The sequence below is a fragment of the Nannospalax galili genome, unplaced genomic scaffold (genome assembly GCF_000622305.1).
Source record: "Nannospalax galili isolate Female #2095 unplaced genomic scaffold, S.galili_v1.0 scaffold280, whole genome shotgun sequence".
NCBI lineage: Eukaryota > Metazoa > Chordata > Mammalia > Rodentia > Spalacidae > Nannospalax > Nannospalax galili.
In genome coordinates this window covers 6,290,686-6,303,883 of record NW_008347808.1, presented here as the reverse complement: position 1 = coordinate 6,303,883, position 13,198 = coordinate 6,290,686, and the positions used below count along the sequence as shown (strand labels likewise).

Here is a 13,198-nt window from a genome sequence, read left to right as displayed (position 1 = left end):
CTTTGGCCTCGGCCTCCGAAACCTCAGAAGTAAAATAAAATTGAGGAAACGGAACCATAAAATTACCAACCATGAAATTTATAAGTAGCTGATGTTGCCAAACCACTAAGGGAAAAGGACAAATAGTCTAAGCACCTGATTAATTAGATAAGAACACTGTACACTGTACTGTATTGCTTTGATTTTGAATTGTATTTCTAACAAAATGATTAACCATAAAATCAACCTGATGCTTGCACAATCTTGTTCTATAACTTGTATAAAATCTGATGCTCCACTTGAAAATTACATTCAGATCATCAACCATCTCTTGTGTTGTGTCTGTTTGTCACTCGCCGAATCCTTGCCCACTCTCCGATTCCCTGTTCCCGTCGGACTGAGTGCTCCGGTCTGGGCTGGTCCGTCGCACTCCCTCATTTCAGTTAGGCCCTCATTGTAACGCCCAGGCTGACCTTGAACTTGCGATTTGCTTGCCTTGGCCTCCAGGGTACTGGCATTACACATATGGACCACCACACCCAGTGCACCTCACTTTATGCTTACATCTCAGCTTAAGTATCTCTTCCTTTCCCAAACAGTCTTTCCCCTCCCCATCATTTCTTATGTCTTCACTGGATTTTTATTTTCTTCTTCTATAGCACCATCTAGAACTATTTGTTTTTTGGTTACTATGTCGTTTCCCACAAGAATGTGTTCACAATGGCAAGGGTCTTGTCTGTCTAATTGTTGTATTCTCAGAAATAGTGCTCATTCCTAGCACACAGGTACTCAGAAAAGGTTTGTTGAATGAATATATCTACTTCCATATTGATAACTACTTCCTTAGTATAAATTACTATGTATATAATTACTGGGTCAAAGAATAGGAATAGTTATAGTACATGTGCTGCTGAGTGAAATGATGGGAACGTTTTTAAGGCTTTAGATAATATTTTCAGATTGCCTTTCAGAATATGTATACCAATTTATACTTCTCCTAGCAATAGATAGGAATGCCCAGCTTAGTCACCTTTATAAACATTAGACATTATAAAAATTGAAAAAAAACCTTTTGCTACTTTAAATAAGACAGAGCAAAAGAGAATTCTAGGGGCTGGAGGGATAGTTCGGTGGTTAATAGCACTGGCCACTCTTGCAGAGGACCCAGGTTTGATTCCCAGCACCCACAAGGTGGCTAACAACCATCCGTCTGTAATTCCAGTTCCAGGGGAATCCAATGCTCTCTTCTGACCTCCGTGGGCATTTCACGACATTGGTGCACTTACACACATGCAGACAATACATTCATACACATAAAAATAATAAATAAAATGTTTTTAAAAACAAGATAGAGTTCTATGGTATGTCTTAGAGATATCCCATCAGACTGGCCTTGATCCATTGCTGTAGCTGGTATGGTACTTTGTTCATTTGCAATTTATCTAAATCCTTCAAAATTGCTCCATACCCTGGCCTGTGTTTCTCTATTTTATTCAATGGCATACTAGTGATATCTGAAGGGCTATCATGAATGATAAATTTTTTTTGTCTTTTTGAAACAGGGTCTCCTTGTAGTCCCAGCTAACCTGGGACTTGAACTCACAGAGATCTGCTTGCCTCTGCTGGCATGCACCACCACACCCGGCAAATGATAAAACTTTTACATTGCCAAAACCCAGTGAGATGATTTATAGGACAGCACATTTACGCTAAACAAGGAATGCTCTTCTAAAAATCAGCACACAATGGCTGCCTGTGAGACTGTGAATGTCCCTTAAGCTTTCAAGCACGCCGAGGCTAATGGCAAACACTTGGTAATGGTGAGACAGAACACTCATGACACACATACTTGACAAATATTGCTATATGAATGTCATGTACATAAGCGATAACTTCATCTTAATCTCTTTCATCCCAGGAAGCAGATCAGAATGTTAGAAAGGGACTTTGACAGAGCTATAGTAAAAATTGCTGGCAAGGTGCCAGCACATCTCAAGAAGTGGCACAGCTGAAAGACTCTGGGGTTCCCTTAAGTCCATGGTTCTCAACTCTTGTTGGACATAAGAAATCTTGGGAGCTGGAGCAATGGCTCAGCAATTAAGAGCACTGGATGCTCTTACAGAGGATCCAGCTTTAGTTCCCAGCACCCACATAGCGGCTAACAACTGTCCACAACTCTAATACCAAGGGATCTGATGCCCTCTTCTAGCCTCTATGGATGTTTCGCTGAATGAATGCAGTTACATACATGCAGGCAAAACACTCATATACATAAAAAAAGAAATTTCTGGTCAGAGTTTCTAAAAGGTCAGATCCTACTTCAGACAAATTAATTCAGAATATTTAGAGGTGGACTCCCAGGTTGTTTTGAAAAGCTCCCTTGAGAAAAACTATGAGAATACTGTCTTCCAGGCTATAGTTCTTTTAGCACCGAGTTCAGTACATTTCAGAAGGATGAGAGCCGATCAAATTTTAAACTCAAAGAATATCAGGGTAGGACTTTGAAGACTCAGAATTTAGTTTTAAATTTAACACTTGACATTACTTTGAAAAAGTCACCACAAGTTCAGCTCCACTCTTTCATCAGGAAAGTGTAGATAAGACTATCTGCTCCCAGGGCTGAAGAGATGGCTCAGTGGTTAAGAGCACTAACTGTTCTTGCAGAGGCCCTGGATTTGATTCTCAGCAACCACATGACAGATAACAATCATCTGTAGCTCCAGTTCTAGGGGAATACAATGCCCTCTTCTGACCTCTGTGGACATTGTACAACATGGTTGCACATACAAGTAGGCAATATACTCATAGACATAAAAATAATAAATAAAATATTTTTTAAAAAAGAGTCTCTGCTCCCAAGCCGGGTGTGGTAGAGCACGCCTTTAGTCCCAGCACTCAGGGGGGCAGAAGCAGGAGGATCTTTGGTCTACGCAGTGAGTTCCAGGCCAGCTGGGACTACAGGGAGACCATGAAAGAATATCTGCTCCCTTTTGGTCACATGTAATGGCACACATTTGTAAACCCAGTGCTTGGGAGGCTCAGGCAGGAGGATCATGAGTACAAAGTCAGCCTGAGTCACACAAGGAATTCATGACCAGTCTATAAACACAAAGACCTTGTCTCAGAAAACAGAACAAAACAACAAAAGATCTGCCCCCCCTTTTGATACAGGGCATAGTATGCTGCATTCCTGATGACTCTGCCTGACCAAAAAACACACATTGCTGTGTTTTGCTTCACTCTAGCATTTGGCTTTATAGTTAATTATGTAGTCAAATCAAGTTAGCTCCTGGGACAACAGCTAAGGTAATTTATCTAGTCTCTGTAAGTGGAATGTGGCTACAGGGCACAGTTGGAGTAGTGGCAGTAAACTAGTGTTCTAGAGATTAATGTTTCAACATAAAACATCTGTATTTGATAATTATGTAGGACTATCATTCTGTAAGCAAATAAAGCACACCTTAAATTCTTTCTGATCTGGGCGGGACAGCCTGCCACCCATAATCCTAGCTCCTAGGAGGTGGAGGCATGAGGACTAGGAGTTCAATGGTCATCCTTGGTTACATAGTGAGCTCAAGGCCAGACTGGGATTATATGAGGCTCTGTCTCAAAAACAAAACAAAGCAAAAGTTGGATTGTTCCTAAGAAGTCTTAATGTGGTATGTTCAGTTTTAACTTTTATCTTTTTATAATTTCCATTTGTTCCTTAACAGAGTGGGAAAAAATACTGTAATAGGTAAGGAAGATAAAGTTGACCCACTCAGCTTCTGGTCTAAGTTTTTACTAATGTAACCACCTGTTATATAGCAAGTTCCTGACTTAAAACACTGTATCTTGAAAGGATGCTCATTAAGACACAGGATGTGAGGTGAAATATTCAACACTGTATGGAAGGTCTTTAATTAAGCTCAGGAAGTAAACAACCCAATAGCTCCAGGAAGTTCCTGAAACTGACCAGTCACACTAGGTCCCTCCCTCTCCAAGCAGTAAGGACTGCTGAGGGGCACTCTCAGACAAGCCTAACCATTTGGAAGAAGCAGACTTGCCTGTTGAGCTGCCTGTCACCCATGCTGGTGTGGCTTTTTGTGATGTATCTCTTTGAAAGTCATTTCTCTTTTTTGGGGGGAGGGGGGTGGAAATAGGGTCTCCCCGCAGCCCCATGTGGCCTGAAACTCATTGTGTAGACCAAACTGGCCTTGAACTCACAGAAATCAATCTGCCTCTGCCTCCCTAGTACTGGAATTAAAGGCATGCACGACTATGCCAAAATAGTTCTGCTCCTATAAATAACCCCAATAAAACTCACTGGTTCACCAAGTGGGACTCAGGTGGTATCCTTACTTTGGTCTGTTGTTGGTTGCCTATCTGGGGTGAGTAGACATTTGTTCACATTTTCCCCAGGAATGATGTCACACAACACCATTATAATGTGGTGAAAATAATTTGGACAGAACAAGTCAAGGTCTGGTGGTCATTGTTTTGATGATCTTGGGCAATGTCACTTATGTGTTGTGGGTCTGAAGTCTATCTATAAGATGCAAACAATAAACACCTCATTGGATTTTTGGTGCTTATTAAGAGTTGCCATGTGTGAGAACGGTTTGTCAACTGTAAAATGCTATGAAATATGGACCAGTATGATCACTTGGGAATCAGTTTCAGCAAAATGGTACAGAATGCCACAGAGTCAGACTACCATCATCCTGAAAAAACAAAGAGAACATTTAGGCATCCCCGCTGGTCCCATATTCTATGAGAGCTGGTCCAAGTCTCAGTATAGTCAATGCCTCTGAATGTGGTCCAAGGGACTCAGATGCAGGGTAGGGACCAGCATTTCTAGATTCAGAAAGCTAGCCCATTGGGAGTGGGTTCTAATGAGCAAAGTTCAAGAGCTGATTCATACCCCTTGGATGTTCTTCCTGGATACCTTAACTAATTTTGTTGGCTTCCACTCATCATCATCCCCATCGCCAGCATAACTATCACTGTCACCGTTCTCATGCTCATTTATAGAATGTTCTGAATAATATTGTAGATCCTCAATGTCCAAGCTTTGCTCCAGGCATTTTTCTTTAACACGGGAAGGTTTCGGCTAAGAAAAAGGGAAAAAAAGGTTTGAAATAGTTAATAAAAAATTTGAAAAATACATATGGATAGTATCTTCCCAGGAGCTGTTGCCAGCTATAGTCACAGAGATTCCAGACTTCTCAAATGTGTCCCACTTGGTTTTGCCAATCAGAAAAATTCTGCTTTAGTCTTTGGCTTTGCAGAGTCTTTGAAGGGCTAGAAACCAGAGGTTGATGAATCTGAGGGAGGAAGAGAGGTCTCATGATGTAATGAGATAAGCATCTTTGGACTGACAGTTTAACACTGCTCTTTTCTCCCATTCCTCCTCAGCTGTGTCACATAACGTGTGTGCAAGGCCACACGTTAGCCTTCTGAGAAAGCAGGATGCCTATTTTCCCTCTAAGAAAAATTGTGACACTAGAATCTGGGACTTCTTACTCTTCTAGCCTCTTACAAAAGACAGTTTTAGCACACTCACCCCAAACCTGGGCTATGCACTGAGCACTTTACCTTAGGTGGAATGTATTCAAAGGAAGTGTCTGGAGATTGAAGGAGATCCTTAGGAAGATTGGGTTTCTGTCTGCTGGCTACTTGGAGGAGGGTCAGTTTCTGTTTGAAAAGGAGAGACAAAGCATATAATGTTAAGGCAGATTCTGCGAGTGTTCATGGCTAAATCAAATATTCCAGACCTAGGCTAGCTTCTGTGTTAAGTTACAGTAAAGTGAGGCAGGATGTCAGTAGAGTAGGTCTGAAGACTTTCACTTTCTGAGAGGTAGCCTCTGGTTACAAGGGTCTCCCAGGAAGCCGTATTACCTGATGAATGATTTTGTTTTCTTGAAGAAGCTGTTGATTTTGCTCACACACTTCTTTCATCTTCCTAAGCTCTTCATCCTATTTGCAGATGCAGTGATGCGGGGGGTTATTTTGGGGACTATATATGAGCCACCAAACAACTCACATTGATGAAAACATACTGCTGTCAAGTTGCTGGCAGATGATTTTTGCACACCAGCTACTGATGCACAGAAAAATGCCTTATTCCTAGGTTCCCTGAATGCCTCTTATGTTTTAGTGTTCCCCAATAACCCTGACCACACTCACAGGAACCATGGGCTGCCTGACAGGGCTCTTTATCTTTTTCTATTCTCTAGCCTCACATACCCTATTCACTTGAGTATGAGGGTTCAGAACCCCACAGTATTGGCTGTTTCCTGAAGTGTACAGGTGCTTCTCTTCACCCTTCTCAACACAGACCATCAAGTCTATGTGCCAGTCCAACAAGCCTGATTAAACTTCCTGGTGCTCAAGACAACTGGATTCGTACAAATAACCTTAACTAGTCTGGTTATGCCTTAAGGTAGGAGGTGCCAAGAGAACCCTAGAGACAGGTGATGCAGGAAAAAGATTCCAAGTTGAACTAAAATAGTGCTCCAACATGCTACTTAAGGGCGTGGTGTTCCCAGCCTTTGAAAGAAATTCAGATCCTGGGCATTTTATTAACATGTCAGGTCTCAGCTCAGAAAGATATAGTTAAATGCCCTTAGGATTTGAAGTAACTACTAGATAGTTTTGCTTCCTCAACACTAGAGCTTAGGGTTAAGGCAAAAGAATCCGGAGGCCTAAGTCTGATATGGACGCTTCTGTTTCAATAATAATAGGTTATTCTGAGTGTAGCTATACTCTGCTCCTAACCTGATCAAATAGGGCCCCAATGTAATAAAAGCTACCTTTCTTCAGTAGTTACTTTAACTACTGAAAGTTCAAAGGTCTGAGACAAGAATCTCACTCAGGCCCAAGAAACTCATCTTGAGGCATTTCTCTCCTTTACGTACCTGACACTTCAGTGTGCTCAGCAGTTGCTGTTCCTTTTCACTGACTGACTCCTCTAGCTGCTTCTCGGCCATTTGGCTTTGCTGCAGCTGGCTGAGAAGGTACAACACCTAAAGAAAGATACAAGCACTGGGTGGTATCAGAAGAACAAGGGGAAAAAGGACATATCTAGTTCAAGCAGTGATCCAGGGAACTTTAAAACATTTTAGTTATTATTATTTCTTTATTTTATGTATATGAGTGTATTGCCTGCATGTATGTAAGTGCACTTGTGTTGTGCAATGCCTGCAGAAGTCAGAAGAGGGTGTTGGATCACCTGGAACTGTAATTATGGACGGTTGTTAGCTGCCATGTGGGTGCTGGATGTTGAACCCTGGTCCTCTGCGAGAGCAGCCAGTGCTCTTAATCACTGAGCCATCTCTCTAGCCTTGGGGAACTTTTTTGTGAGTCAGAGGTCTTTTCCTCTTACAGACTGGAATAACGAGTATGGCAAAATGTTTCTCAGCATGTTAGTCTTGGGATTCGAGTCAGAACTGAGAGCCATTATCACTAGTGGTGTAAATTTAGACAACTCAGTTGTTTCTGTTTCAGATTACTCATTTGCAAAATGTGGAAAAAAACCACACAGTCCTTTGAAAGAAACTTCAGGTCCCACAACTGTTTGTTTTTCAGATGGGGTCTTGTATACAATCTAGGCTGGTCTTGAATTTGAGATGATCCTTCTGCCTTGGCCTCCTAGAATGCTTGGATTACAGGAATTAGCCACCAGACCCAGCTCACTCCACTATTTAAAAAAAAAACAAACAAAGCCGGGTGTGGTGGTACATGTGGCAGGTGGATCTCTGTGAGTTCGAGGCCAGCCTGGTCTACAAAGTGAGTTCTAGGCCAGCTGGGACTACAGGGAGACCCTGTCTCAAAAAGACAGAAAACAAAACAAAACATAACAAAAAACCCAAACAAACCAAAGGCAGTGACAGTCTTAAGGGAGATAATTGCAAGGATTTAAAATTTTTTCTATCAAAAGGAAAATCACAGGAATGTAACCTTTATAATGCTATTTTGTAATTACCCCCCCACCTCCTTGTAAAACTTTTGTTTATGCAAAGATACTGCTGAATTTACAAGGAATTCAAATTTTTTCTGTCAAAAGAATGATCATAGGGATGAAACCTCTATAATGCTATTTAGTAATCTCCCCTAGCTTGTAAAATTTTTAGTTAACACAAAGGCCCTGGTGCATTCCCCGAACTTAATGATCAGAGTAGCCAACCTCTTCGCCTCATTTCCTTTGTGCCAATTGTTTTAAAACTAGCCAACCACAAAAGACTGTGAGGTCAAGCAATAGCCAATGGGAAAAAGCCACAGTACTCTCATTAGGACAAAATCCTATCAAACTTCCTGCTCAGTGTGCTTGCTAACTACCTATTACCCAAATGAGGCAATGCACCATTTTGCAAAAGTAAAAGCTGCCATGCCAAATTACTTTTACTTTTTCCACATGTTCTTTGTGTGGGATCAGTATGGTCCTTGGGCCCCAGATGTTATTTTCAATAGCTTGTGCCTCACTATAGCTTTTTGGCTTGCTAAAAATTACCTTTTCTTGGTGCTGTTGCTCCACTCTGACCAGCTCAGCTTTTAACTCTGTCTCTATTTCAACAAAATGATTTCGCTCCTCAAACAGCAACTTCTGAATATCAGCACAGCTGCCCTTGCTCTGGTTTAGGCTGCTTTCAAGCTTGCTCACCTGTATTTTGGAGGAGACCAGCTAGAAAGGATAAAAACATATCATTTTATTTGGAGAATGATCTACCTTGCCCCATTTATCAAGTTAGAAAATGTTGGCTTTTTTGAAATGATCTGAGAAAAGTTCTTTCATGTCCAAATCCATTGTCATTTTTCCATGTCATATGGATTTTAACACTGAATTGAAACAATACTCTGTTACGAGTCATTATTTCTGCAGAGGCATGCTACCTTACAACTAGAAGTCACTACTAAGGTTGCTCTACCTCAAGAACAAACCTGACACAGTATTTGACAACTCCTAAATTCTAAAATTCAAGGAGTTCTTCCTTATTAATTTTAAAGAGAAATCCACAGGACACACCCTTATTGCCAATTCTATCTCAGAAAATCTGTTCACATGTCAGAACTCGTAGACACATTTGCTGAAATTGTAGATCTGCCTCTCCAGGCAAGACTGATATCCTGTTCTGGCCTACTTTTATATTCACTACTAGCCCAGATGGTAAGCACTGTAAATTCCAGTATTCAGAAGACTAATCAGGATTCCTTAGTAGAATAACTCCACAAACCCGACACAAAAATGAATAAAGAACAGTAAGGCTCAAACTTTTGTATTGAGAAACTATACGCTTGTTTGAGTGAAAAATGCCTCAATCACCAGAGGTGATCAACTTTGATTCTTCTTGACAATGTAAAATGAAATGACATAGTACAATCGTTTATGTTTAAATAATAACCCACTATGGCATTCTGGTCTTTTTCTGTTAACAACAGCTCACATTATTGAGCACTTGTTATATGCCAGGCATGAGGCATATCAATTTGTGATATTTTTATAAGTAACTGGCCGGCACTTGCTCATAACCAACATTTACCTACTAAACTCTCCAGTGTTAGTGTCACTGGGGTTTCTACCATGAAAAGTGGAAATAACACTAAGATATATTCCAAGATACTTTACACCAACCTACCCAGGCAGATCCCCTAATTGCTGTTAGGAAGAGTGATTTTTACCTCTCCAATTAAATATTTTATGGCACATTTGGCTTCCAGAATTGTGGCAATATTCTCCCAGCGTTGCTTTGGCCTGTCTTCACTTTCGGCATCCAGGAGCTTTTGCTGTAGGTCAGCAATCTGAGCACTCCTTCAAAGAAAGAACAGTGAGCTTTATTGTGAGTGGCCTTGATACTAAGGAGAGGGGGAAGAGCTCTGAAGAGAAAATTCAAAGAACTGCATGTATGGGATGCTCAATTAAATAATCACCTAAGGGGCTGGAGAGATGGCTCAATGGTTAAGATCAATGACTGCTCTTGCAGAGGATCTGGGATTGGGTAGTCCTTGAACCTTGACAGTGATTATCTTCAGGGAAAGCCTGAGGCCACTGTTTTTTTAAATATTTCATTTATTATTTTTATTTTATGTGTATGCATGTATTGCCTGCATGTGTGTAAGTGCACCCGTGTTGTGCAAAGCCCACGGAGGTCAGAAGAGGACATCAGATCCCCTGGAACTGGAGTAACAGACAGTTCTTGGTTGCCATATATTCTTTCTACTTTATTGCAATGGTTATTAAGAAGACATCACCTCAAGCGTCTAGATTTAATAAAGTTACCAGATTTCACAGATTTATCAAAGCCACTCCCTTTTCAATGTTTTATTTATTCATGTGTGTGTGTGTGTGTGTGTGTGTGTGTGTGTGTGCATGCACGTGTGGGTGCATGAGTTAAGGAGGTCAGAGGACAAGTAGTGAGAGTCAGTATTTTCCTATCATGTGGGTCCCAGGGATTGAACTCAGGTCATTAGGCTTGGCAGCAAGTGCCTTTACCTGCTGAGCCATCTTGCTGGCCCTCAAAACTATTCTCTCTCTCTCTCTCTCTCTCTCTCTCTCTCTCTCTCTCTTGTTTTTCTGTCTTTTTGAGAGGGTCTCCCTGTAGCCCCAGCTGACCTGGAACTCACTATGTAGACCAGGTTGGCCTCAAACTCACAGAGATCTGCCTGCCTCTGTCTTCCAAGTGCTGGAATTAAAGGTGTGTGCCACCATACCTACTCTCTTTTTTTTAAAAAAAATTATTTTATGTGTATGAGTGTTATGCCTACATGTATGTAAGTGCACCCAGTGCCAGAAGAGGACATTGGATCCCCTGGAACTGGAGTTACAAGGGCCATTTGGGTGCTGGGATTCGAACCTGGGTCTTCTATAAAAATAACCAGTACCCTTAAGTGCTGACCCACCTCCCCAGTCCTCCAAAACACTCTTAAGTAAAACGAATCTCAAACTGAAGGTGGGAAGTATGTCTTGTACAATCATACAGCCTAGGGTGTCATCACTTTTGTTTACTATTGCTTTTAGATGTTCACTGCAAATGTCAACATAGTAAAAAAGTAAATAGTGCCTTACTATTATGGAAATACTTTTGCCCACTGATACACCATCATTTCTTGGGTTACTATAAAATTCTGTTCTTATTTCTACATTTTTAACATATTACTACATAAAAATTGTAGTATATTGGAAAGGGCATGTGCTTTGGAATTAGGAAATGGTGGGTTTTGAATCTTAGCTATTGATTTTTAGCTAGTTAATACTGTTGTCAAGTTTCTGAAGACCCTTATCTTCATGTTAGATGTCAAGGGTCAAAAGAATGGCACTTACTTGACAGCGCATCAGAGGGATTGAATGAGAGAATGTGCCTAACATATATAGAATAATATCTGGTTGAAAATACTGTCTTTGTCTTACCCTCAATTTTCTTTTTGAGAAAGAAACATTTGCATCACTGGAGAGATTCTATTTGGATTCTAGGCATACATTTTTATGCTTCAGCTATAGTCCCATTACCTGAGCTCCATTTCAGTCTCTAGGCTTTCAATCTGCTTTGCAATAGAATCCTCTGATTCGGAAACTTGACCACACACTTCATCACGTGAGAATGTGCGCCTCTGTAAAGAACATTGGGCATAAAGGTGGGATTTTAAAAGGAAAGCAGTCTTCCAAAGCAGTGAGGCCTTTCTGGGAGTCCAGTCTGATTACTAACAGTATTTTTCCATAGTGATACTTACTCGGAGTTTAGGAGGTGGATTCTCTCCAGATTCTTTTTTTTCTTTGAGTTGTGCTACATCCTGAGCAAGGATCTTTCTGTCTTCAAGAAGGTCATTCAGATGGCGTTTGGCTTCCTCAGTGCTGACCATAACCTCTATTTCATTTGCAAGCCAATTCTAGAAAAGAAATCAGTGATGTCTGGGTTGGGGATGAGGAATCCCTGGGCTGAATCCAGCTCAACTTAATTTCATTTGGACCAGAGCCCATGTAACAAGAAGCGAAATTTCCACTTGTATCTATATTCATCCAAACCATCATTACCTCTCTAAGAACCATAAAATAACAGTGTCCCAAAAAGTCAAAAGAGGCTTTCTATAGAAAACCTTTCTCTAGATTCCCTTCTACATACTTCCATATGCCCTGTCTTTACTTCCTCTGTAACATTTGGTTTTTGCCTTTAACTAGTCATGATACAGAATTATGTTTAAAGTAAATGGTAGGGAATTTTAAGAAAGAAATATAATTCACTAAATTGAGTTTTGGAAATAGTAACCTTGAGGGCTGGATATAGCTCACATTCAGAAGGCTATGGGTTCGATCCCCAATACCAAAAAAAGAAAAAAAAAACATAAAAAAGGGGCTACAGAGATGGCTCAGTGGCTGTTGCAGAGGACCCAAGTTCAATTCCCAGGACCCACATCAGGCAGCTGGGAGTTCATAGAGATCTGCCTGCCTCTGCTAGGGATTAAAGATGTGTACTATCACACCTGAGTAAAAGGAATATCTTTTTAAAAATCCAGAAAAAAGAAACAAAGAAAAAAAACTCAATGATTACGGGGCATGGTGGAGTTTGAGGACAGCTTAGTGCATGTAGTGAAACTCGGTCTCAAACAAAACAAAAGCCAAAAAACAGTAACAACTAACCCAAGTGGTCATTCCTGAGAACATTTCTGCTAATGATGAAGATACACTATACTAATAAAAAGCAAGTTGGAATGGCTAAATTCATAGCAGGCAAGCAGATTTCCTATGTAAGAATACTACCATGAGTAAAAAGGACCATTTCATCAGGATAAGAGTTAGCTGATCACAGGAGAACACAATTCTCAATGTTTATGTCCATAATAACAAAGCACCATGAAACAAAACTATATTTAGGCTAATAAAAAAGATGCCAGAACTATTTGCTGCTATGAGAAACACTTTAAAAACTAACACACAGACTACTATCCTAAGGCCTCTTGGGGTAAGTCTATAGCACAGCCCTCCTCGCAGGGACTCCCTAAGCCACATTCACCCTTCCATCCCCACCGCCGTTCTATACTCCTAGTTTGGGCCCTGCACCATTCCTAGTCTTGGGGCCCCAGACACCTGGGGAACCAATACTGCTTCCTGATCCTTCTCACCCAGACCAACTCAGTCCCGTTCTTGGGCCCCAGGAGCACCGCTTATGGTCCTGGCCCCGCCCTCACCTCTCTCTGCTTCCCTGGGCCTGCACCACCTGCTAACTCTCCTAGCCTGCACTACTATCCTCAG

The 13,198-nt window shown here is 41.1% G+C and overlaps 1 protein-coding gene across 2 annotated transcripts in view; it reads right to left on the bottom strand.

Annotated features, from left to right (window-relative positions):
• The window catches only part of Kif4a (kinesin family member 4A), a 130,634-nt gene that overhangs the window by 7,294 nt on the left and 110,142 nt on the right, over nt 1-13,198 (bottom strand). The window contains exons 21-28 of one of the 2 annotated variants that reach the window (XM_008844389.3): nt 11,683-11,838; nt 11,462-11,562; nt 9,637-9,766; nt 8,471-8,641; nt 6,879-6,986; nt 5,860-5,937; nt 5,557-5,655; nt 4,883-5,071 (exon numbers count right to left, since the gene is read on the bottom strand). In XM_008844389.3, coding sequence (XP_008842611.1) covers nt 4,883-5,071; nt 5,557-5,655; nt 5,860-5,937; nt 6,879-6,986; nt 8,471-8,641; nt 9,637-9,766; nt 11,462-11,562; nt 11,683-11,838 — 1,032 coding nt within the window. The remainder of the gene's footprint in view (nt 1-4,882; nt 5,072-5,556; nt 5,656-5,859; nt 5,938-6,878; nt 6,987-8,470; nt 8,642-9,636; nt 9,767-11,461; nt 11,563-11,682; nt 11,839-13,198) is intronic. The other variant, XM_029568943.1, reaches the window with a different exon arrangement.